Source organism: Filicampus tigris, chromosome 15 (assembly GCF_054856515.1).
Source record: "Filicampus tigris isolate MCC_2025a chromosome 15, RoL_Ftig_1.0, whole genome shotgun sequence".
Classification (NCBI taxonomy): Eukaryota; Metazoa; Chordata; class Actinopteri; order Syngnathiformes; family Syngnathidae; genus Filicampus; species Filicampus tigris.
In genome coordinates, this window is record NC_141231.1 from 4,290,859 (window position 1) to 4,316,960 (window position 26,102).

The 26,102-nt window shown below is 39.7% G+C and overlaps 1 protein-coding gene across 2 annotated transcripts in view; it reads right to left on the reverse strand.

Moving 5' to 3' along the window:
• The window catches only part of cacna1bb (calcium channel, voltage-dependent, N type, alpha 1B subunit, b), a 176,178-nt gene that overhangs the window by 142,511 nt on the left and 7,565 nt on the right, over positions 1-26,102 (reverse strand). For both annotated transcript variants that reach the window (XM_086052699.1, XM_086052698.1), the window contains exons 3-4: positions 24,814-24,919; positions 21,558-21,697 (exon numbers count right to left, since the gene is read on the reverse strand). In XM_086052699.1, the coding sequence (XP_085908825.1) occupies positions 21,558-21,697; positions 24,814-24,919 (246 nt within the window). The remainder of the gene's footprint in view (positions 1-21,557; positions 21,698-24,813; positions 24,920-26,102) is intronic.

Below are 26,102 nucleotides of genomic sequence, written 5' to 3' on the forward strand. Positions count from 1 at the left end.
GTATTTTTTAAATTGGCAAAAATCTTCTACAATTTTGTTTTTAGAGTTAGAGTTCGAGATTGGGACAGCCACCTCCCAATCGGAAGTGACATATAAAAGATGACTTTTTATACATTCAGTTTAACAGTATCTCAATTAATGCCTTGTGGTAAAATCGATCATAAGATATTACTAAATATGCAAAGTCTGAACTCTTCATTGTTTTTTAAAATTTGATTATCATTGTGGGACAGCAATTTCAACCAATTCGGTAGAATGGCTCATAAATGCTTGCCATACTAGAAAAAGGAACAAAGATTGACCCATTATTGAGGATTGTGGTGTGTTCTGATGTGAAGGTATAATGTTTAGACAAGTGACGTTACCTTGATTGGGCCAGAGGAATATTACAATGAATCTATTTTACAAATATGTTGTTGATTTTAGAAGGCATGAGTAAAGTGCAATCCATTCCCATGAAGCTGTCTTTATTTCAAGACTAATGTCTTTGTTGTAATTTTAACAATCCATTATAAAATATTGGATGAAAACGAAAAAAAAAATGAGCATGAGCAACAATATTCTTCAGGCCACGAATGAGTTGACACTCAATGAACAACACCTCGTAGCCAAGTAGTGGACTCCATTCGGCCTAGTTTCTTCAGGGTCATCATTATTGTCAATATTGATGATTGAATGATAATACGGGTCATCCCTAATAAGCACATTCATAATACAATGATGTAAATAACACAACAAGGTGACATTTAATGGAGTTCATCATATTATATTAGTAAACATGATTCTATTATTGTTTTGGTAATTGACCAATGAACAGACGGCCTGCACACCACTGAGTTGGCTGGTGGAGCTATTCCTTCATATTTAAAAAGTTACAACTTTGAATGACATTTCCTCCCTGAAAAAAGCAGATTAGACAAACCAACGTTAACACACATTTAAAGAACATTTTTCCTCCATAGGGTGTCACACTTGCTTGAAACAAGCGAAGACAGGAAATATGTGAGCCACCACATCTTAGCGCCGGAAATCTTTAATGGAATGCCGTACAAAATGGTCCTTTGTCAGAATACCAAACATTCATATCAGTCAATTGGCCTCCATTGTAGCACCTAATGTTGTGTGCTTTGCTTAAAAAAAAATACTAAAGCCATCCATGTTTGCACAATTTGCTCCGATAAAGAATGGAATAATTATGCCATGTTACAGAACATAACATTAGAAATTATAAAACCGTTGTCAACATTAACGCCATATACGATCATTCATTTGAAAGCAGTTTTGCCGCATAGCATACGTACCTATTTATCACAAAGAATATGTTATATATGTAGGTCGAAATCCACAATATATATATGTTTTTTTGAAAAAAAAAAAAATTATTTTAATAGTTTTACACCTCCCACATTCCAACATATTAAAACACACATAACCTTATCAAAACACACTTGCTGGTAACACACGGTCAAGAAATGGGAGACGATGGTATGAAAACAAGTAACAACCTTTTGCTAGCCAAGTCCTCCAAAGACACAAAACAAGCATGTTTCAATCTGTTGTCACTTCTGGTTGAAGTTTTGCTATAAGACTAAAACATAAAATAAAAGACTAGTAAACAGTGGGCATTTTACTAAAAATTGAGGGTCCGTTATTTGTCATCCGTCTGCAGCGTGGGTACCCTTCCGTCGTCTGTAATTAGCTTTTTTTGGGCGAGAGAACTTTTCTCTCTAAGAAAGCAACAGCAGAAAGGGATTGAATATAGTCTATTTCACGTCACATAATTAAAGCACTGTAGACTCGAGAGGAAATCTAATTGTCATCTTCTCTAATGTCAACCTGCATGTATTTTGCGAAAACTAGCCGACTTCAGAGCACAGAGAGACTTTTAATGCCGGCCACACTGGTTATGGCGGAAACCCAATAATTGCAGAGAGGTGATGTAGTCACTGCGAGACATCACGAATAACTGACCAATTGGAGCTACAGTTTGTACAATATGGTCTATAGAGTATAAGTACAATGCATCCCCTTCTAAAGTGTTGCAATGTTTACCTGCACTCTAACCTTATTGCGAGTCCTCTCTGGCCTCCTCCTGTGTTGCCTTGTTATGATCTTAAACTATTGATCCTGACAGTGCAGTCTATTGATATGGTCACTACTTTGTGCTTCCTCTAAAGATTCCTTGTTTCTCACACATCAGGAACCTCGGTTGTTTAAGCACCCACAAATTTCGGATGTGTTTTCATGTAATTAACACAACGACTGCTTGTATTTTGCGTTGTGCTTTTATGTGACGAATGAAAGTAAACAAGTCTGAAGGTACAATATTACATACCTCATTTTACATGCTCTCTTCTACAGTCATGTGTTTTTAATGTTTGTCTAGGGTAGTTTTGTGGGCTTTTTTCTTGTCAAAATAAGAACAGCCATCAGTAGACTCACAAGCATTTTGCTCATAAATCTTGATCGGAGTTGTTCATTTTGTCTGTGCTCTTTGTTATCTCTGACATGAAATTGCATTAATGTTTGTGCATGGAAGTACAGTTTGAAGTGCTTTACAAAGGCATATATGAGACTAAAGCTAAAAATGTAAAACATAAGATCATTTGTTTACATCAGCACCCCATTATGTTGTTAAAGCCGAAGTCAACCCAAAGATGTTTTTTTCAAAAATATGTTCTGTGCAGACCCACTAGTTAAAACTTCTGATTAATATTGCGTTTGTGGAATATGAGTTAAGCAGCAAAATCCAACACTTTTTAGCCATCTCAGGGGTGGCCATTTTGTCACTTCGACTGAAAATGACATCAGGGCTCGAAAACCAACCAATCACGGCTCAGCTTCAGAAAACAGGTCAGCCGTGATTGGTCGTTACCTGAGCCCTGAGCAGTTGTGATGTAATTTTCAGTCGACGGAAGTGACGAAATGGCCGCCCCCAGAGATGGCTAAAAACGGGTGGATTAACTCTTATTCCACAAACGCAATATTTATCAGAATTCCTTGTTTCTAGTGGGCTTGTATAGAACATATTCTTGAAAAAAATATGTTTGGGTTGACTTCCCTCTTTAAAGGCTGGATCACCATGTTTAATATGGGCATTTTTCCTTGCAGTCAAGTACTAAACCGGAGAAGCTCTAGTGGTGTAAGATATTAAACTTACCTGTACTTAATACTTTTAAGACCAAGGTGCTTCACAACAATGTCAAATGAACAAATGTCCTTTGAAACAAGCAACCCTACAAGGAAAACTTTTTGTGAAACTTTGAACCTTTCTACTAAATATTTCATTCTACCGCGCCAATTTGCTGCCTTTTGCTACTTTTGTGTCCACCTGCCAGCACAGGGTTACATACACTGTATATTGTGTCAGCCAACACTTCAGCCTCTCTTATCTCATTTCCCTCCTCTCCGTTGTGCTGTACACCTCTTTGTGTAGGACTCTGTTTTCCACAGTGAGTGCGCTTACGAGGGGGCCGGGGAGGGCGAACAAACAGAGCGCCTCTCCACCGAGGCGAGACGAGGAGAAGACGCGGTGCAGAGGAGGAGGAGGTGACGAGTGCTTTAGCAGCAGAAAGCAGCATCCTCCACGTAGATCTAATGAGAATGAGAGGAAGAAACCAGAGGAGGAATGCCTTTTCTCTCACTGCACATAAATAAACCCCCCACGCCCTGCGCTTGGTGTAAAGCCACAGACTCTCTGCACCAGAATTCGCTCCATTACGCAGATACTTGGGAACAGGGGGGATGCCACAAAAAGCCACTTTCCAGGCCTTTTAGGGATGGGAGATTCAGCTTTGAAGGGGAGACAAGGGAAGCCAGTCCATGCGTTATACTGCAATAGGGCTAAGAGGGGCCCATTTTGATCGAACAGCTGCAGACCTTGGAGGTTAACATGGGGAAACGTGGTGAGGGACGTTGGCAAGACTTGAGACGTTGTAATTAAGTGCTTGATTTCAAAATCGAGGTCCTCGACGTCAGTGTGGCACGATGAAGTCATTCGAGAACAACATAGATTATGAGAGAAGCTATATGGTAAATATCAAGAGCAGAGGCCCACTTCCAACAAGGCCCATGCATGGACTCCTATTGAATATGCCCTTGTAACATAGATGACATTGAAGGGGTGTGAAAAAAATGAAAGTCAATTTGTTGAGAAACAAAACAGCAAAACCAAAACTGCAAAATTCCTTTCTGCAGGATGACCTTTGGACTGTCAGCCTTCTATAAAAGACTATAAAAGTTGGAAACTGTGGAACACACTGCCATCAGAAATAAAATCCATTTTGCAATTTAAGATTTTCACTTCCAAAACTAAAACTTGGCTAAAGAAAAAACAAAAATGTACTCGCCTGTAAAATAATGTCCTTTGTGTGGTCTTACTGAATTAAAGAACATGTTTTGTTTTTGTTCTTATTTATTTCAAGAGAAGATTTTATGTCATATACTGTAATTGCAATGTTTGATTATTGATTTGTCTGTTTTCTTTAGGTTTTTTTAATTGATGTATATTTTTTTTGTCTTATATTGTACTGCAGTGTTGTGGGAGAGACCAAGTGGGGGCCGAAGTTGAGAATTAGCATTAGCTATAAAACCTCTAAATGCATCACATCAGCTGCAAGCTTGTATCTATGTTTGACTGCATTGTCCTCGTCAAATAAAGTGTTATTATTATGATCTGATTATTATGAATGAATATTCTCTATAGAATAATAGAATATACTTAATTAAACAAAAATCTGACTTGAGGGGTTTTGTCTCTCAAAAAAAAAAGAAAAAAAATGTAATTTCTCTGTAAATGTGGTGTGACAGGTGTGACTGCTATAACAGCTAAACAACTTGACGTTCTTTTTATTTGTATTAATTCAAATTATTACTGTAAGGATACTAATTACAATACTTTTGATAAAATTAAAATAAAAAAATGAAAATTTTCAAACACCAGAGCTGGGCAGTCCGTCCCTGGGTCAGACCCTCCGGCCCGGCCGGATGCCCATTTTTGGGGCGGAGGGGTGGGGGGTGACAAATTTTGAAAAATGGCTGGACTAAACATGGCCGGAAGTTGATTTTAGTCCGGCCCACTAATTGGCCCTCATGCGTGTGACGTGCTCGAGAGGCGGCCAAAAAACATCTCAGCCTACTTGGTGATAGGCTTCTTTTTAGGCTTCTTTCTACTCCCACGTCAGCGCGAGCGACAACTGCTGTTATTATAGGGATTGTGGTATTGGCTTTTTTTTTTCTTTTTTTGGGGGGGGTCGGGGAATGGGGCGGGGGCCGACAATGTTTATGAATATGGCTGGGGTCGCGACCGGAAGGGTACCCAAGTCAAGGGTGGAGGGTCGCGTCCGGACCAGCAAAAAATGGTCAAGTGCCCAGCTCTGTCAAACACTTTAGAACAATTGAAGAAAAACTACCATTTTTAATCACTACTTCTATGACAAAACTGAGCATTATTATCTTTGTAAAAGCACAATTGTATGTACAGTACAGCTCTTCCATTAAATTGTGCAAGAAGCCATCAATGTACATTCACATATTTGTATTTGTTGGTTTGAGTAACCTGTGCAGATTTTAATGGAATTACGGCACGTTACACAACTGTTATCGTTCGCTATTTCCTACGAATTACAAATTGGCTCTGGACTGAGTCGTGTGTGAGAAGATGGAAACCTGCCAGTCTGCCACATCAGCTGTGGTGTGGCGCATGAGCTCCCACTGCCTGCAGGAAATGACAAGCATTACTTTCCTGACACCGACTTCAGCCCGAGCAGCCAAAGCCAAAATATCTGTTTGTTTGCCAATTTCCCACTGAGATAATGCAAAGTCATCCGTCTTGAGCTTTCAGTCAGAATGCCCTGCTTTTCAACCACGAGCTTGGTGTCACATTTCAGGCAGATGATGCGGCTGACCAGTTATGGTACAAATGTACAATATGCCACCATGTTAATTAGCCATAGAATGTAAACATATAAATGCAAGACGGTATGGGGGAGATGTACAAACTTCCACTGTGTTACACTTAGCCACAGCATGGCATCATGTAATTTCAGTTTGGATGAATATTAATGAGCTGAGGCTTGATTGCTGGTTGGCTTCAGTTGCGACTTGTCAAGTCAAATTGTCAGGTCCAAACATGTCAGCAAGCTTAGAAGACATAAATTTACAAGCTGGACATGTCATATGTCATTTCTGTATTGTCTGATATGCAGAAAATGTTACATATGTTTTTATTTTAAGCATTTTTGTTCTGTCAGATGGGCTTAAATTATTGCCTTTCATTTACAGCAATGGGCCAACTATTGGGACAACAAAAGATTGCTTTACATGTGTTATTTAGCTGTAATCAAATTAAGTCTGGTTTTAAATCAACATTATTTTTAGCATACCGGTAAATATTTTTTCCGTCACCATGATGCTGACAATGTGTATATGTCTGTTGTATCTGGAAATGGACAGACAGCTGTGCAATATCCGTGAAAAGAACAAATGAAATGCGTACTTGGTTACTTTACTATATTTTTCAGGTACCTTTTCTTGAGTATTTTTTTTCTAACTTAACTTTTCTCCCTACATTTGGACATGGACATCTTTCTAGTCCTTACTTTGACAAAATAGGCTTGTTATTTTTTTTTTCCACTCCTACGGATGACGATGCAACATAAAAGAAAATAAATAGAGAGTGGTTAGGTCAACTGTGGCTGAGATCTTGACTGATTGAGATCTTGGGGTCTTATAAGGCAGGGGGGGAAAACAGGCACAACAGCAACATGGAGGAACATCAACCAGCAACCATTAACAGCGACAGCACAAGATTTGGAGATATAGAATTGTTTGATGTTGTTGGCTACGAGGACAACAATGGTTCATGGAGAATGTGTCTTGTCTTGTGGCAGGCTAAAAATACAAGTTTCTGGTGTTCAAAAATTATCAGTCTAATATGGAAAAAAAAAAAAATAGTAAAGGGTATTTTTCAATCACTAGCTAATTTAGCATTTTTAAAGAAGTAGTCAACCTAAACATATTTTTCTCAAGAATATGTTGTATGCAGGACCACTAGTTGAATCACGGCATCCTAATTAATTTTGAATTTGTGGAATATGAGTTACGCAGCAATATCCACCCATTTTTAGGGGGAGTGGCCATTTTGTCACTTCTGTTGACTGAAAATGACATCGCAGATGCTCAGGACTCAGATAACGACCAATCACAGCTCACCTATTTTCGGAAGCTGAGCCATGATTGGTCGTTGTCTGAGCCCTGAGCATCTCTGATGTCATTTTCAGTCGACAGAAGTGACAAAATGGCCGCCCCTGGAGATAGCTAAAAACGGGTGGATTAACTCTTAAATCCACAAACGCAATATTTATCAGAACGCCTTGTTTCAACTAATGGGCCTGCATAGAACATATTCTTGAAAAAAAATATGTTTGGGTTTACTTCCTCTAAGTTACTCAGTTCTCAATGTTAGCAAAGCTGTGGGAGTTATACGTTTTGAAAGCATAGAAGTGGAACCAGCGGTAGCTAGTTTATACAATTATTCAATTATACAACAACATGCAACATATAATGTGATTTTTTTTTTTTACTTTTACACTTCAGTACATTTCAGAGTCTGTATTTGTTTTTGTTTTTTTACTTTTACCGAAGTATAGGATTTGAATTAGTACTTAGACTTGACAAGACTCTTCAGTAGCTGTGTCTCTGCTTACTTTAAGGAGAGAGTCAGAATAGGAATTGGCGCATGTTGGACGAAATAGAGGGAAGTGGATTGAATTCAAATACATTTTTGAGGAATTCAGCTATGTTTTAATGGGGGGGTGGGGTCAAAAGAGCACGTTTGATTGAGTATCTGTGAATTTATAGAACCATGTTGATAGCATTTTTAGCAGTCCAGCGAATTGTGAAACATCTTGATTTATTTTGACACTTTAGAACACTCAGCCGCCAACCATTTGGAACCCACAATCGCTCACAGGACAAGCAACAACCAAACATAAATCAGCTGTCAAATTGTGACTCTCAGTTAGTCTATATTGTGTTAGCACTTTAATCATTTTCTTTGACTTTTGGAGGATGAATTAAATATCATCTTTGAATACTTTCTACATTAATTAAATCTAGCCAATCTTGAGGCCTGTATGAGCTTTCTCTTACTCTCAGGTTTTATCCTCTTATCGTCTTGGTTTTATCAGAAAATTAGTGTTAATGCGCATTAACGGAATCATTGGGAGAAGCGGTAATGAGTAGAATACACCTACATCATCACATTTTAAGCTGACATAGTAAAACATGAACTGCTGATTTACTTGTTCAGTAAATTCACAATACAGTAATAAATAGGGAGTTTGTTTGAGCAGCAGCAAAGGGAATTTTTGGGCTCGCTGTTTGCTAAATGCTTCACAATGTTTAGCTGTTGACAAACTGGCTCCACCAGTGTAATTTTTCTGCCTCACTCTCTCAGCTTTTTGCTACTATTTATCCACTAAATGATTCAAGGATTCATTAAAAAGCGTCGTATTGTCATGAATTATTAAGATCATCATTCGTTTCGGTTGTACGCCAATGTAGGATGGATGGATATCATGATTTTCTCTCCAAAGCATCTGTGTTATGCATGCCAATGTTTATGAGCCTCAAGCAACACTCTGTTTTAGCTGCCATTCAGCATCACTCCAAAATGCTCCCTCTATAGATTTGGATTGATTTAGTAGTTAATAATGTGTTCTAAGATTGAGGCTCCAATATGCTTGTTCAGTTTGGCTAACACTTTGTTATCTATATTGTCCAGACACCCTTTATTGCCCAGATGTAGCTTTTTGGACTTTTTAAAATTAGTTTCTAATGTAATATTGTGTAATATGATTATACAGTCAATTAGTCGATCTATTTAGTTTCATTATTATTTTTTTTTTTTTTTGGGGTCAGTCGCGCTACACGCAATCATTGGGTGGTCTATCTGCGAGTCAAAATGTGCAGCACCACTGATGGATCATAATTTCAAGCAGACATTTGATTCATTAAAGATTTGCCTCAGCAACCCGTTTCACATATCTGCTCACCCTCCTACTAATTACTGGACAGATAAAACATGGACATTTGTACAGGGATACTCAATTCTGCTCGAGGATCTTAAATTCATTCATCTACTGTTTGATACTACAGCAATTCTAAATGTGTCCATCAAGCAGTAAATTTCATGACAATATAGTATGCAAGTTTTATTTTTTCGTTTTCATTTTCAAAAGTAAAAAATAAATAAAAAAGACCACATTCAGACCACTTTCACAATATCATACGTTTTAGCCCGCTTGGGCTGACGTGTGAAGTTTAGTGGTTTTGAGCCTCAAGCTAGAGCTAAACACTGTGCAGATGATTGATTTACAACAAATGATTAATCCTGCGTGACAATTAGGGATGGGCGATACCACAATTTACAGATTCGATACAATACCTACACTTTTCCTTGCTATACAATCAAAACCGATACCTTTTTCTTCGCATTTTTTTCAGTCAAATTAATTAATTAATGACAAATGCTGGCCATTTATAGCAAATTATTTTGTGCGTATGATGTGAAATACATAATAAAACTAAAGTAAAAACAAACAATATATAACCTAAATAAATAAACAACTAAAGGAATTAAATAATGAATAAATGTGAACAAAATAACGCACATTTGCACATTCCTAGTTTGCGATAGACAGTATTGTAATCAAGCAAACGTGAAAATCATTATCTAAATGTAAGAAAACATGTAACAGATTAAGACCAATATCAAAACATCACAATTTAAATATTCTCTTTTTTTGTGGAAAAATAAAATGTCATGCAAAATGCATTTTAAACACAAATTACTTCTGTATAAGGTTTTGCTACCTACTTATCCACACAATCTAAATAATAAAATATATAATAATAAAAACATATATATATATATATATATATATATATATATATATATATATATATATATATATATATATATATATATAAGATGGCTTAGTCAAGCTTTAAGATGCCTGAAAATATATGCATATTCGACACATACTGTAAATTTTGCGTCAACTACGATTATCCTTTTTACCTGTGTGTGTGACATGTTAAAATTAGGCAAAATACATTGTCCATAGGTAGCAGGTAACAGTTTGTACCTGGACAGACTTTTTGTAAACTCTCGAACAGGGTCTTTTGCCGGACAGCGGATAGGGCAGGAGACTGGTCCTCTGTTTTCAAGCTCACCCTGGATCTTGAGATGCTTGTATAAATTACTTGTGTTGCCACAGTATGCAACATGTTTTATCACACAATTGGCACCTCGCACTAACTTTATCGACGGGTGAAAAATAACACCACACCACACTTCGCTTCCTCTCTGCACATGAATATGAACATGTGAAACCGCGCGTTTGACTCTACGTCACGTCTCGTTTCCTGATCATGTGACACAGAACAGTCGATCTAATCTTCCAATAGGCATGGGGGTTCTGCGTAATTGCGAATTGAAGTAAACTACCAAAAACAGTTGAAAATGATGCGTGTGCTTTTTTTTTAAGTTGGCATCGACACTTGTTTAAGGATATCGATGCCAAATGAATAGCATGTGAGTGTCGATACATCGAAACAAAAAGGATCGATACGTCCATCCCTAGTGACAACGGGAAGAAAATCAAACACTCGTCTTTGTAAACAAAGCTCCTCTTCTTCTTGTATTCAACAGGTACAGTACGTCAAAAAAAAAAAAAAGAAATGTCACCTCAGGCTGGATGTCCTTCATTGTTTTGCTGTTTACTGTGTCGCGTTCCACTTCTTTGCTAAATTCATAGGCGGATATCATGCTGCTGTAACATCACACTATTTAGGCAGCTGATACCACAGTCAGCCTACACACGAACACAAGACAGAGCCAGATAAGGATTCAACGTTCCAAAGCATACAGTTACAAGCTGAAATGAACTCTACTGCTTGCTAAAAATGTGGCGTTAATATGCTTGGTTAAATTATTTCCTCATTCCTTGGGAACTGCCAAGCTCAATGACAAAACCCTTGGGACAGTGGGAGTCACGTGAGTTCCCACCTGCTCCTCATGTGACAACCGACAGGCAAAAGCAGAGCTGCAATCAGTCAGCTCCAAGGTGGATAACATGCCATCAGCAGCACATGATGTTCACCCAAGTGTGTGTGTGTGTGTGTGTGTGTGTGTGTGTTGGGGGAGCTCCCTAACTCGCTCTGAGGCATTGATCAGAACAGTCTGTACCAAGAACATGACTCCCACGTAGGCATAGAAAGGCAACACACAGCTGACGCCTGTCAGGTCAATGACCATCAGCCAGTTGATTAGATATTGAGAGATGCATCAATAACACAAGCACCAGGGAAGCTCTGAGAGAGAACTCAAACACCTGGGACACATTCATGTAACAGCAGGAAAAAAAAAAAACCTATGCAAACAAAGGATGCCTTTGAATGTGTACTTGTTTAATTGTCAGTTGTGTAATCGTCATCAAAGACACATTTAAATGCGTCCATGTAGATATTTCTATGTACAGTATGTACATTACATAACTGGTTGAAATAACTAAAGTGGTTCTCAAATACACTTTCGAAGGTGCACAAAGAAGAATACTTCAAATGAAGAAGTGGCAAATACAAGATGAGAGGGTACAAAAATGAGCAAAAGTTGAAATATTACAATAATAAAATTGTAAAATTACAAGTGTATACATTTTGTAATTTTAGGAGAATCAAATCTTAAAATTACATTTATGAGAAGAAATTTGTAATAACTTGTAGCTGTGTTAAAAAGGAGAATGTGAAGAGAAGACAAAGTTTCTTAAACCAGAGCTGGGCATTCCGCCGATATGATGGACCGATCCATCTATCCGTTTATGACGGACGCCTATTTGGTAGGCGATAAAGGATAGACAGGAAACAAAAAAAATAGTCGCATTAAGCATAGTCGGAAGCCCATTTTTTCCGGCTATGTAATCGGCTAACATTTTTGCAGTAAGGCTTCAATGACCCCGGCAGGGCTTCTGTTTCCCGTTGGACGTAGCCGAGGTCCTCAAAGGTCCATAAAATTCTCGTTTAGGACATTTGGGGGGTGCGTGGTCGTTTGTCGAGGTTGGTAGTCGGAAACGCTAACGGAAGCCCATTTAAAATGATAGACGGACCGGCCTATAGGCGATTACTTTTTGGTCCGGCTGGACAAAATGGCGGCTAGAAGGACGGCGGAAGGGTACCCCGGCTGTAGGCGGAAGGCGGTAAACGGACCAGCTCTGTCACAAACACTGACAACTAACACTCCAAAAAACTGAATAAATTCATAATGTATAAGACTACAAGGTATTTTGAAATCTTTTCAAATTATCTGACGGATTCAAGTAAGAGTTACATCATCCTTTTTATATGTTTTCCTTCCTCCTGTCCAGTGAATAACATTTATTACCAAAGATTTTGAAGGTCTATCATCAACTAAAAAGTGTGGTTTGGAAAAAATTCTTCCATTCCCTGAGCTGCATAAAGTGCTTATAACACTTCTCAACAATTACCTAACAAGTGAATCGTTTCAATGCTTTTAACGCAATTGATAAGAACATTAATCAGCATTTAATAGAGTTGACCATTTCCACCGCTTTAATCCTCACTACTTCATGATGAAAAGCGTCACTCGTGTCCCTCTGCATTCTACTCAGAGGACATTGACAGCAGTGCTAAATATGATCATGTCTAGCTCAAATATCGAATATAATGACAACATACATGTTGTCCAGACCTTCATGATCAACAAACAGCATTCGGTCACGGTTCAAAAGGAGCATTTATTGATGTAGCCGGATGTAGAGAAATGTGGCCCACCTCTGCAGTGACCATACTTTGAAGCTTCCGATTGTGTCCGCCCCATTGCCCGAGATGCACATGAAAGGCCTTTGGCAACTTTGAAGTCGACGAGCACCGACTCTCGCCCCGACCACTTAAGGCAGGGGCTCGTGAATCAAACACACCTATAAATAAATACAAATACAAATTGTTTCCGTGGTGATGACAGTGGGGTTATTGTTCTCGCTTAGTTAAAACAGGAGCCTCAGATCGCAGTTGCCATAGTGTTTGCGGAGGCCCCAAAAGGTCATGTGAGGCTCAGTCAATAGCGGATTTGGCCGCATGAAAGAGCAAGAGGCACTGGAAGGTTCACCAGGAGAAGCACGCACCCATTCACATGTGTCTTATCTAGAAATCTTTAAACTCCCTCATTTTCAATGCATTTATCAGAAAGCTCTATTCAAATGCATAATGACCTCACCTCGGCAACAACCCTCAAATGTGATTTGTCACTTGTGTATTTCACTGGGAGTGGAGCAAAGTGTACTCCTTGTGAGATTTGAATTCCAACTTGGGAAAATAGTACTGATGGCACTGTTGGAGTATTAGGTCCACGGAAAACTTTTTTTTTTTTTTTAATAATTGTCAGGGTGAAGTGAGAAGCACAAGAACTAAATTGAAAAAAAAATTCTTAATGGGAATATCACATAATGATATCAGAAAAAGGTGTCAGGCATATTTATTTTTAATGAGATAACGTAACAGATCAGTGTGAGCTCAGCTGCTATTGTCCCTTCGCTAAAGATTTGCTTTGCATGTAGCAGGAAATGAAATAAAGTGGTGCCTTGAGATACAAGTTTAACTCATTCCGTGACCATACTCATAACTCCAAACATTCCATGCCATTAATCCATTCCGGGCTCACCCCAAAACAATTGCGCATGTGTTTTTCAAGTAAGAAAAAATAGCTCATATATAATGTTGTTATTTATGGCAAATGGAGTGATAACAATTAAATTAAATGTAAAGAATGCAACAATTTTGCATCATGATTCAATTCTGCAATCCAATTCATTGTACTGTTCCTTCGAGTGTGCCTACTTTGGCCACCGGGAGGCAGTATAATACTGTAAAGTCATGCAGATGCAAACAAAAGAGAATAGTCTTCTTTTTCAACTACTACTGTAAGCGACTCAATAAAATGTTGGAATATTAGTCATTTTTCTTAGTGGATAAAGAATATAGGCCCGTGAGTCTAAATGTGTTGGTCCACCGTTTGTATTTAAATATCCATTGCTTCTAAAACCAAGACTATCAATGCTACCTGGACGTCAATGGCATCTTGCATTGTTTTTAAGTAATGTTTTAAATACACAACGTGTAATCCTATTTCTTTTATGTTTAGTGTAACAGTAAACGTTAATTGGGAGTGACAAACAGCTTGAAGCCTCTTTTTTGAAGAATTGTTCAATATTATAACTGCCACTTGAGCTCATATCTCACTGGGCGGCGAAGACTTGTGAGTGTCATTGCGGCCAGCCCGAATGTTGTTTCTTTGTCATGGTTCGTTAAAAGGTTCCAAAAGTTTGCAAAGACCTTCGCAAGAAATTCACAAAGAGTTTTTCTTGTCGCAAAGAAATTTTGATCATGTTCACAGAAAGCCAGAGAGAGAGAGAGAGAGAGAGAGAGAGAGAAAGGACATTATTTACATTTATCATGAATTCATGTATTTGGAATGTCTGAGGATGGGACTTTACTTTCAGTGTGACCCAAGACTTGTTTGTATCTTAGAATTTCTGCAAATAATAAAATATAAACTCCACACCCTATACCTTTTAGATCGAGAGCATGAGTGCTCCTCCTCAGAGTTTACTGTTCCTTTGCCGACCAAGATCTGCATGCTATCGATTAGCCCTTTGGCAACACAGGCAGATTCATTCTTTTATTAGGGGCTTCTAATGTCTGATCAGAACAGATTAAAGGTCTGCCACTGCCTCTAGCTACGCTATCATTTAGACCCTTTCATTAGGCTTGGATGGCTGTACAAACATAATTAGCCTAAGGACTAAGTGCTGGCGTTGGACTCAAGGGCAGACAGACTCTTCGTAAAGAGGTAAAAGAGTTGACTTGCATCAGTGGTACAATAAATAGCAGCAGAATGCTGACAAATACTGGTGCAGATCCATCATAGCATTTTGTGCATGTTACGGCAATCCCCAGATGCCAGAGAAATACATACCCTAGGGGCTGTACATTGAAAGCATTAGTTAGTGATGTGATCTGCTCATGCATGTTTATTGTTAGCATGCAAGAGGAAAGCCCCTTTCGCGTTGCCTTTCAATAAAACTGGCACATCAGCAATTAATACTGAACCGGCATTTATTTGCATGTGCCTTTCAAACAGAACTCCCATTTGATGCGGCTTATAGCAAACCAACAATTAGACGCATTCCAACAACAGCACCAGCTTTTTTTTTATAGCAAACCACAACAATTGCTTCTAGCGAAAAGAGTGCAGGCAATGAGTTTCAGATCTTATCTGGTGAGTACATTTACTTATTTACAACTGTTGAACTGTGAACCAAGATAGCAACAGCATTTAGCATTAGACAAAAATTTAGACCAACCACCGGCCATCTGGCTGAATACCGATGTTCATACTTTTGCGACATTTCGTCATCCGTCGTAGCCGTATGTAGCATTAACCTTAACACCCTGGTTATGGCCACCTTTGATACTACATCGGAGAAAAAACATGTCGTATTTCCTCTATGGAGTGTCAAGAAATGGAAATGACATAAGCAGGAGTCAGGGAAAATCAGAGTAATCCTCTGTGCTTCTCTGTAGAGATGTCTGATGACTGAATGTCTCATAATATGCATAAATGACTTTTAGATCTTCGATCGTTTGAACATGAGGAGGAGAGAGCTCCCAGGATGAGAACTTTCAATGAGAACACCTTGCCGTGTGATTGCCCTCACTTTGAAGTGGGCTCACTCTGGACAACTTTGACCCACGACGCCAATCCCAGAAGGACCATGTCAAGCACAAAGACAAGTTTTATGCACGCACGCACACGCACACACCTACACACACACAGTTCTGATCACACTAAGGCACATAATCTACCGTGGTTGCCAAGCAACCAAATGGAGATACACAATATAATTGTTAATTTGTATCCAGCTGTGTCAGCAATGGCTCCCCAAGACTGAAAAGCTGTTTCTCTCCTCATTCTGATAGAAAAGGAGAGGATTAATGCCGACACACTGCCACGTTTTTTTGATGACACATTGTTGGTTTTCTTAAAGGAAAAACGTAAATTTAAGAATTTGGGGTAGTTATGTTGTACCCATTCTACCTCATGGCAGTCTTCAAACTATCACATGGCCAATGCTTTTTTCCAGTTCTTAATTACTTCTTCTCCAATATGTGTTTATTGACTGAGAAATACTTACATTAACCCTTTCATGCAGATTGGTCACTACAGTGGACAGCTATTTAAAAGTTGCTTTTGCCTATGTTAATTAATCACAATTTTTAAAAATATTTTTAACCCTTTCATACATTAATTATGATTTAATGTTATTATTCAAAATATAAATATATCTTTTAGATTAATTAATATAGGCGAAAGCAACTTTTAAATAGCTGTCCACTGTAGTGACCACTTTGCATGAGAGGGTTAATAAACTTTATTATATGTGACCTAAACAGCATAATGGGAGCGCCACACTGTTTTACGGGTTTGCAGGACCAACAAACGTGCTAAAATATCAAATAACTAACTAAATTGTCACTGTTATAATATGAGTTTGGTATCTGTAAACAGTACTGGTCGTACAGCATAGTTCACCCTCACCCTATACGGAACGAGTATTATAGACAAGTGCTGATGGAAGGTTCGAGCAGAAAGTGCTGTACATGAGTCCAATTGGATCCTTGAAAAGTCTCCATATAAAGACTGCAAATAGACTGGTCGTGTGTGTGCCTCTGTAAACCAGGAATTAAAATTAATATGGATTTTTTTTTTTTTAGGCCAATGCCGATTTTTGGCAGAAAAAAATGATTACCGATGAATCCACAGATTAATTCAAAAATTATAGAGTGCATAAAATCCCCCCCCTATGCATTTCAATGGCCGTCAATTATAAGCGGAAGCGAGGGTCAACTGTAACTATATTACAAGGTCTAAACCTTATTGGATGGTGGCCCGAAAATGAGCCTAGTTGTGGTGGCGCTGTCACAACCAGCAATGGCTCTGATTTTAAACAATACTGAACACATTTAATAATTTAATATAACAAAAATAAGCATTCATTCTGAAGTTGTTGTTTGAAGTTGTATTTTTTACCTCTGTGTCCAGACTTTACAGACACCCTGTAAAACACACAATTAAATGAATTTTTTAAATTAAATAAATAAAATGAAACAAATATGTAGCCCAAAAAAGTCACAATCAAACTATGTGGTTGAACAACTTATATTCAAGACAAGTGCAAAAAGTTAAATTGAATACAACAGTGCTTTAAGTAACATATAGGATTAGGACGATCCACCATTTAATCAAAGTTTTACAAGTTTGTCACCAATTTCATTCAACTGTGGTGTCTCAGTCTGAACACTGGGTGGCATACAGGTAATGACGTACATGCCTTAGAAGAAGAAGAAATGTGACATCATGTCATAGCACTCTCCTGAGCTGGAAATAACTTCAATTTAAAAAAAAAATATAAGACTGACTGTTGAGAATTGTCATGTCATGTCATTTTCCAAACCGCTTATCCTATACAGGGTCGCGGGGAGTTGCTGGAGCCTATCCCAGCCGTCAACGGGCGAAGGCAGACTACACCCCGGACTGGTCGCCAGCCAGTCGCAGGGCACACTGTTGAGAATTACAACTGACCAAACTCAAATGTCTGGTAGAGGCGCAGAGAATGCCACCCCACAAAATTTTAAACTGTCACATTGGTTTGGCCATATGTTACACTGTCGTTGATGTTTTTAACAAACTGTGACTTTAGTAAAATAGTCAATTCCTCTAAAGCAGGGTCTTGAATCCTGTTCCTCGAGGGCCAGTTTCCTGGATGTTTTACATCTCTCCCTGCTGATCAGGATCGTTATCCAGCTTCAGCAGACATTGCTGATTATCTGATCATTTGAATCAGGTGTGCTGCAGCAGATTGAAGACCTCTCTGCTCTAGAGCATTAACATAAATCCTATAAATTTACATATACTTGCAACATCTACAAATTGTATCCTAAAGGGCATCTGTCAGACAGAAGGTATTGAAGAATGCGTGACGTTCTAACAACATGACACTGAGCAACTCGAGCTTAGAAAAGCGCTATATAAGTGACAGCCCATTTACATTTATATTCTGAGAGACAGTATTTAAGACCATGTCCATCAGGCCATGTCCAATTCTGTATGAAAAAATAAAGGTGACAACATAGAGAACCATAGCAACTGACATCAGCAAAGACCAACAGTCACAACCAGTCACAACAGATCCCACCCCCCTCTCAAGGGGGCAACACCTAGTGCTCATCCTAGCTTGTGAAGGAACTCCTATTAGAAGTCCCAGAGGAGGGAAAGGTCGAGGATGAGGGACCTTGAGACCTAGGAGCGTTCCACAGGGCCGTTTCGAAGGAGGCCTGAGAGGGCTAGAGGATTCTGGCTTCGGGAGGGAGACATAAAAAGGGAGGGCGAGTACGGCAGCCGGCCCAAACGGCGAGCAATCGGGTCTTTAAATAGCCACACTTGACGGGAGGGCGGCCGCAGGGCTTGCACTGGCGAAGTATGGTCAGAGGGCGTTTGCAGGGCTTGCGCTACTGATGCAGGGTCGGGTGCTGGCCGCAGGATGTGTGCTGCCAGAGCAGGAATGCGTGGTGGTCGCAGGTCGTGCCCCGCCGGAGCAAAGAAGAGTGAGGGAAAGAGAAACAGTCTGGTGTGTCACGGTCTCAAGGGGGCTTCCGTCAATGGCACTTACTGGTCAGGTTGAGTCCGGTGACTGGCTGCTGCGGTCGCACGGAGACTCTTGGGTTTGAGTGGAGACTCATTGATGAAATTCCCAGAGTTTCCACAAAAAATGCAAAGACCTGTGCAACCCGTGCTGGGAGAGGAGAATTCAACCAAGTTGCATTGGTTCTTACCCGGCGGCAACTCGCGTCTTGGGGCTTATCTAGGAGCAGGAGATGAAGGGGTTGGCAGGTTTGGAGCTCCAGCGGCATTCACTGATGCACCTGTCAATCTGATTCACTCAGGAGATTAACTGCTTGAGAGACTCAGGTTCGTCCTGAGAAGACAGTTGATCTTGGAGATCCTCAGACAGTCCGCAAACAAAAGCTGTTTTTTTTGTCTGGCTAGATTCCATCCATCTATCCTAGGCTTGAGTCCTGAATTCAACGGTATAGTCTGCAGCTGACTGAGAGCCGTGACATATAATGCCATTAGCCGTTTGCTGGATGACTGATTAATAAAGGGATGATCGAAGACTACGCATCCCCGCAGAAGAGGCAAATGATTACAATGTATCTGACTTTGATTCCCACGAGGAATAGGCCCACTTTCCTGCGCTTCTCCGAAGCAAGTGAATCACAAAAGCCAATTTGGCGCCATTGTCCAAATACGCACTAGGTTGCTGCTCGAAAACCAAGGAACAGTTCAGCAGGAATCTGCTACCCGCTCGTACCTCCCCGGAATAAAGTTCAGGTTACAGAATGTTGGGTTACCGGTGAAAAGGTGAAGCTGCAGCCGGTGAGATGGTCACTCCCTGATTTGAAGTGGAGGGATGGGTTGGAACAGGCGTTGTAGTGTTGTGGTCAAGCCCAAACCAACCGAGACCAAGACATTATAGAGACTCAAGTGTATCAAGACAAGACCAAGACATTTTGGAGGTCGAGACCGAGACAAGACCAAGACTGTGTATCTCAAAGGAAAATAACAAATAATAGAACAAAATGATCAATATATATATATTGTTTTTATTTCATTGGCAGTTCAGCACCTGCATTTTGCATTTGTCACTGGTCACAGTAGCACTAGCCTGGTCTTGACCGGTCGTGATCAAAAATTGAGAGTCCGCCCTGTCCGAGACCGAGGTAAGACCTATTAATAATGCTTACAATTCCAAGACGAGACGGGGACCCTTAAAAACTGGCCTAGGGACCGGTCTCAAGACCAAGGCCGATCTCAAGATCTACAACATTAACGTGATGACGTCTGCGGAAAAGCACTGGAGGTTGGCAGGGTAGCCATCGCGATGACGGTGGTGGAAAGGTTCTGAATAGATTGCATAATCTCCCCAGGAGTTCTTTGCTATGGAAATTGTCTGAGTCTGCCATGCCCATTACAGGTCAGAACGTACTGTCATGTGTGGAGCAGAATTTAGACGCTGATGCAGACAGGACACGGAAGTGGTAAAGTAAAAAGACTCTATAGAAAAAAATACCAAGTAGCAACAGAGAGCAGGCCTGGATGCAGAAGGCTTGAAAAAAAGCTTGACAAAACATCAGGCCATGGCCAATCCTATATGACAAAATAAAGTTGACAACAGAAAAGGACGATAGCAACTGACATCATCAAAGAGCCAACCCAAAACACAGTCACAACCACTCACAGCATTTAGTTCCTGATTGTAAAACGGCCACAATAGGGCGGCTGATACGCGAGTACCGATACCTTGAAATAAGGCCGTGTATCGGCCCGATACCGATACCTGGTATCGTTAGTCGGCCATCATTGATGATGTACTAAAAATGATGTACCAAGAAACAGTGAACAAAATTTTCAGGTTGCTGTATTACATGGTTTATACACATTTAAATTTAAAGGAAGGAAACAAAACACATCAAATACAAACAAATTCCAAGCAAGTATCCCAATGAAATGGGCGGTAAGTTACTGAAGATTACGATAGAATGTGAAATTGTTTATACAAGTACTGCAAACACCTCTCACGAGTACCATTAGCTCTGAGAAGCTAATAAAATTTAAGAAGTGATCAGGGCGGTAGCCATGGTATGACGGACACTATTCTATTTTATGATAAGTCACTGTTTCATCAAAACTATGACAAAGAAACCAATGAATTCAGTGGCTCTTGAGGTAAATTAACTATGTATTTTTTGACGAGGAAACTTAAAACAAATCAAAGCACTAATCTGAATTATGACAAGAGAAAAAGCAACCCCAAGCTTTTGAAAAGTTTTCATTTTTCCTTCAGGCCATCTGATTGCCATCAGTGGATAAAAGTAACAACATCTTGCTCTTGAGACAAAACCTAAATTGACATCCCACCGGTAATTGCTAAGAACTATTGACCTGATGACTGCTTTATTTGAGAGGCAACATTTTCACTTCACTGATAATAGGAAAGGTGAAATATCTGTAAGTATCTGAAGACCCAAAGTCTGCTCGGCAAGCCACTCTACCAGGAGCTTAATGGACACTTAAAGGTAGAAAAAAAAAAGTCATCATTTTCCAATTTTTACACAAAAGCATCCGTCATCTGATCAGGCTCTTGTATCTGTGCATGCCTTGCAGACGCTCAAGCTGAAGGTTAAAAAGTACTAGATAAGCACTGGATGTGTGTTACTTGTTGAATATGTAAGATGCTACGAAGTATGTAACTAACTGGTCTAAGGCGACGCCACTAAAGGCACACACAAACAAAAGAAGTCACTCTCTCACTTATGATACCCATACACAGCCGACACCCAGCGGGCGAAGGACTCACCCAGTGAGAACGACCACGAAGTCCATTACATTCCATCCGTTACGGAGGTAGGAGCCTTTATGGAATGCAAAGCCTAGGGCGATGATCTTAATGGCTGCCTCGAAACAGAATATTCCAATAAAGTAGGGCTCTGTGTCGTCCTGTAGAGGGAGAAAATCAGAGTGAGAGAGGCAGAGAAAGACCATGACAGTGACAGAGGAAGGGCATTTAAAAAAAATGCTAGAGAGCAGTTAATGAAGCATAAAGAGAAAGAGCGGTAAGTAACATGGAGAAAAAAAGATGACCCCTTTCACCTCTTGCACCATCCCAAACATAAGTGGAACCCTATATTCTGAAAAAAAAAACTGAACACAAATATTCATGCCCATAGCAAGGGGGGTTATTAATCAATGTAAGTCCACACGTGCTTATTAATGCCTAAGAAACAACTTAAAATTGTATCTTGCAGCCATGTTGTACTAAAACAATTTGGACAGACTTATTGAGGAGACCAGAAATGAAATTTCAATGAAACAAGGATCCCCCTGGCAGATTCTTAATAATTTGATATTATATAAAGCCTTTATACTGATTTAAATGAGCCCTTCATGGACAAATAAAAACTCTAACGAGCAAGATAGGACATGGATCACAAGAAAACAAGACATAACATGAAACAAAACCAACAAAGCACAGCTCTGTCCAATATGAACACATGTAGAGTGCCAGACTATTAACAAAAATTGAAATGTTGCGTTTGTTTGCCCATAAATTGCCCAGACTACTTCCTTGTTAAGGGAGGATAAATAACAGTTGGCCAGTGCCATTAGGATTTGGGAATCAGAAGCAATAGAGACCCAAACATCCCTCCCAATGAATCTGTTTTTACACATATTATCTTCTTCAGTTACATACTGTAGCTATCTGGATACATTGTTTTGGTTATTTTTCTTCCACTCACATGTGACCAAATCAGGTCAGAAAACAGGTGAGGTGTGACGCTAGCCCAGGCGCACTTTGACGTCAATTTCAGTTGACAGCAGGGGGCAGTGCTGCATAAAACGTCAGCCACCTTGGATGGCTGAAACGGCTCGGATTTATCTGCTTAAATCTTATTCCACCAACCTGCACTAACCAGACTACTGTGTTTCCACTAGTAGACAACATATTGCAAAGAGTGTCTAACTTGACTTCTACTTTAACTCATTCACTGACTGCCATTGACGAATTTACATGTCTTTTCACAGTCCAGCCATTCAATCCCAGTAATTTATTTTTTCTCAAATTTTTTCAAACGTTAGTGTAAAAGGGTCTGAAAATGTGATGTATATGTGCTGCAGGCCTGCAGGCATCGCACAATGCTTGAACAGCGGATATCTCAAGCCTGCTTCCACCCCCTTTGGTTTTCCTCACTCGCTTCCAGCATACTTCAACCTGACAGACACTGTCCCCAACCCCCTGAATCCTCCTGCAGTCTCCAACATAAATAATCACATAAAGGCAAGCGTGACAGGCCAGAGCACTATAAAGAAATGTGACCTTTTCTACAGTGTCGTCCGCCCACGCCGAAGCACGAGTGATAATAGACATGTTAGACAAGAGTTACTGTATCATGAAGAAAGGCGCTTCAGTATGGCAACATATTGTGTTCAAAGCCGTTTAGCTATCGACTCGAAATGTGTAGAAAAGTTACGAGGCAGACACAACCTCTGAGTTCTAAAGTCCTACTACCAAGGTTGTGTTTACATTGCAGTGTGTTTGTTAGTAAGAGTATGGAAAAGTAATTTAATGTGGTGCATGAGTCAAGAAAATCTCATTAACCCTCGGTTAGGATCCAGAAAAAACTTGAGATCAAAGATCTCTTCTTAACGAGGAAGTCAACCCAAACATTTTTTTTAAAGAATATGTTCTTTGTAGGCCCACTAATTGAAACACGGCATTCTGATTATTATTGCTTTTGTGGAATATAAGAATAAGAATAAGAATAAAAAGGCCTTTATTGATCCCACAGTGGGGAGATTTTCATCGTTACAGCAAAATATGAGTTAAGCAGCAAAATCCACCCATTTTTAGCCATCTCGGGGCGGCCATTTTGTCGACTGAAAATGACATCAGGGTTGCTCAGGGCTCAGGTAACGACAAATCACAGCTCAGCTTCAGAAAACAGGTGAGCTGTCGTTCCCTTAGCCCTGAGCAACTTTGATGTCATTTTCAGTCGACAGAAGTGACAAAATGGACGCCCCTGAGATGGCTAAAAACGTGTGAATTTTGCTGCTTAATAACTCCTATTTCACAAACGCAATATTAATCAGAATGTCTTGTGTCAACTAGTGGGCCCGCATAGAACATATTCTTGAAAAAAATCTTTGTGTTGACTTCCACTTTAATGGTGCCCAATACACTTTTCTAATTTTCGGCTATTTGAATTGTAAGAATGAACCTCATGACATAACAATCAGTTATGAAGTTGTCACTGCTGTCTTTGTTATTTTACTGACCTTTTTTTACGGGAGTCACTTTGACACGGTCAACAGTCATCCAGCAACATAAATTATAAAGGTTTGGAAAATAAATAAATAGCTTTATGGTTACTGGACACCTTCTGATTCGTTAACCTTGTTCCACGAATAAAACCTGATGGCCCGTGTTAATTAAATGGCTGCTTGTTTCACTACATCATCAAGGTGAAGAAGGCAGTGAGATAAGAGTATGATCCCTCTTTGTCGAACAATGCTCATTATTTTCCCAGGTCCCGGCTGCTAGTTTGTTGTCCTCGTCACAACAATCTTGTGTGCCGAATACGCGCCACAGCTGCGGAGACCATTTAAGGCAGGAGCAGGTGGGTGAATGTGACAGGAATTCATTAAGTTAGTCACACAAAGCTGTTGCTCTTTGTAACACACGCTATTTTAAACTCCAGTGTGCAACCTCAAAGAACACAAGCGGCTAACTATAACAAAATGTGCTGTTTTTCTTTTCTCTCCCTATTATTGATACACGGGGTAGTTTCATTTTTAATAATCACCCACATGCAGTGTCTTTAGTTTCCTTCCGACTCTGGTTGATTGCGTAATACAAGTGACAGAGTTCAACTTATGGTATTAACTGATGCAAGGTGGCGAGCAAAGAGAGCTCAACGTCACTCTTCGCTTATAAGGAAAATTACCCCCCCCCCCCCAAAAAAAAACAATTGCATCAAATGAGGAAAATGGCTCCCTTGCAGTAAAGGGAGCAGCAGCAAGTCTAAAAGAAGTGCGTGTAGGAAGACAACGCTTACCAGGCGCTCCGACATGGGCGTCTTGTCGCTGGCAGGTAGATGTTGCTCCAGGGCCAAGACGATGCAGTTGGCGATGATTGTAGCCAAGATCATGTATTCAAATGGAGTGGGAGGGTTAAGGAGCACTTCAAAGTCAAGCAGCATTCATTTCATTATAACATTAATCATTAAAACATCATCTAATGGAATTTAAAGTACACTATATGGACAAAAGTCAATTCATTCATCAGTCTAGACTCTAGACTACACCCATTATTTCAAACTCAATGTTAAATCTTAAGCTAAATAGATATTTATTATCCCGCAGGAAATTCAAGCATACCGACATCCATCTATTTGTTTTCTACGGTATACCGCATGTGCCTATTCGGGTCACGGGTGAGCTGGAGCCTATCCCAGAGGGTACAGAACACCCGAGACTGGTCGCCTGTCAGTGGCAGGGCACATGCAGACAAACAAGCATTCACACTCACATTCACACCTATGAACAATTTCGTCTTTAACCGCATGCGTGTCGGTGGAATTTCGGAAGAAGTCGGAGAAAAGCTACACGCGCACAGGGAGAACATAGAAACTCCATAGAGAAAGGCCAAAGCCGAGATTCAATTGGTAAACCTTAGAACCAGGGCTGTAACTAAGAATTATTTTAATAACAGATTAATCTGTCGATAAGTTTGACAATCAATCAATGAATCCGATTTTTTAAATCATGTTTCCATTATCACATCATCACATGCACAAACATACTGTGAATTAATGATTCTGTTTGGAGTTTGGTCTGTAAGATGTTGGAAAATGGGCAAAACCTTTTGATCATTGTTTTCCAAAGTATAAGCAGATATTTGCAAATGTCTTATTTTGAAAAAACACAAAGACAATCAGTCTGCCTTCATGGAGGATCACAGAAATCAGAGAATAGTTACTCTTGAGAGGCTGAAATTCCAAGACTTTGGACAAATCGACATTAAACACGGCCTACAAATGATTTATCGATTATCAAAATAGTTATTGATAGACTTGATAATCAATTAGTTGTCAATTAATTGATTCATTGTTGCAGCTCTACTCCGAACTATGAGGCAGTTGTGCTCAGCACTAGGACACCAGACTGGCCAATATAATATACCAACCTTTGAGGGGTCCGTTTGCTGAAAGTTCTTTATCTGTTCCAGCATGACTGTGCCTCAGTACAAAACGCAAGCTACATAAAGGCGTGCCTGGATGAGTTTGGTGTGAAGAACGGACATATATCTCCTACAAATATTTTAGACGTATAAAAAAAAGTGAAG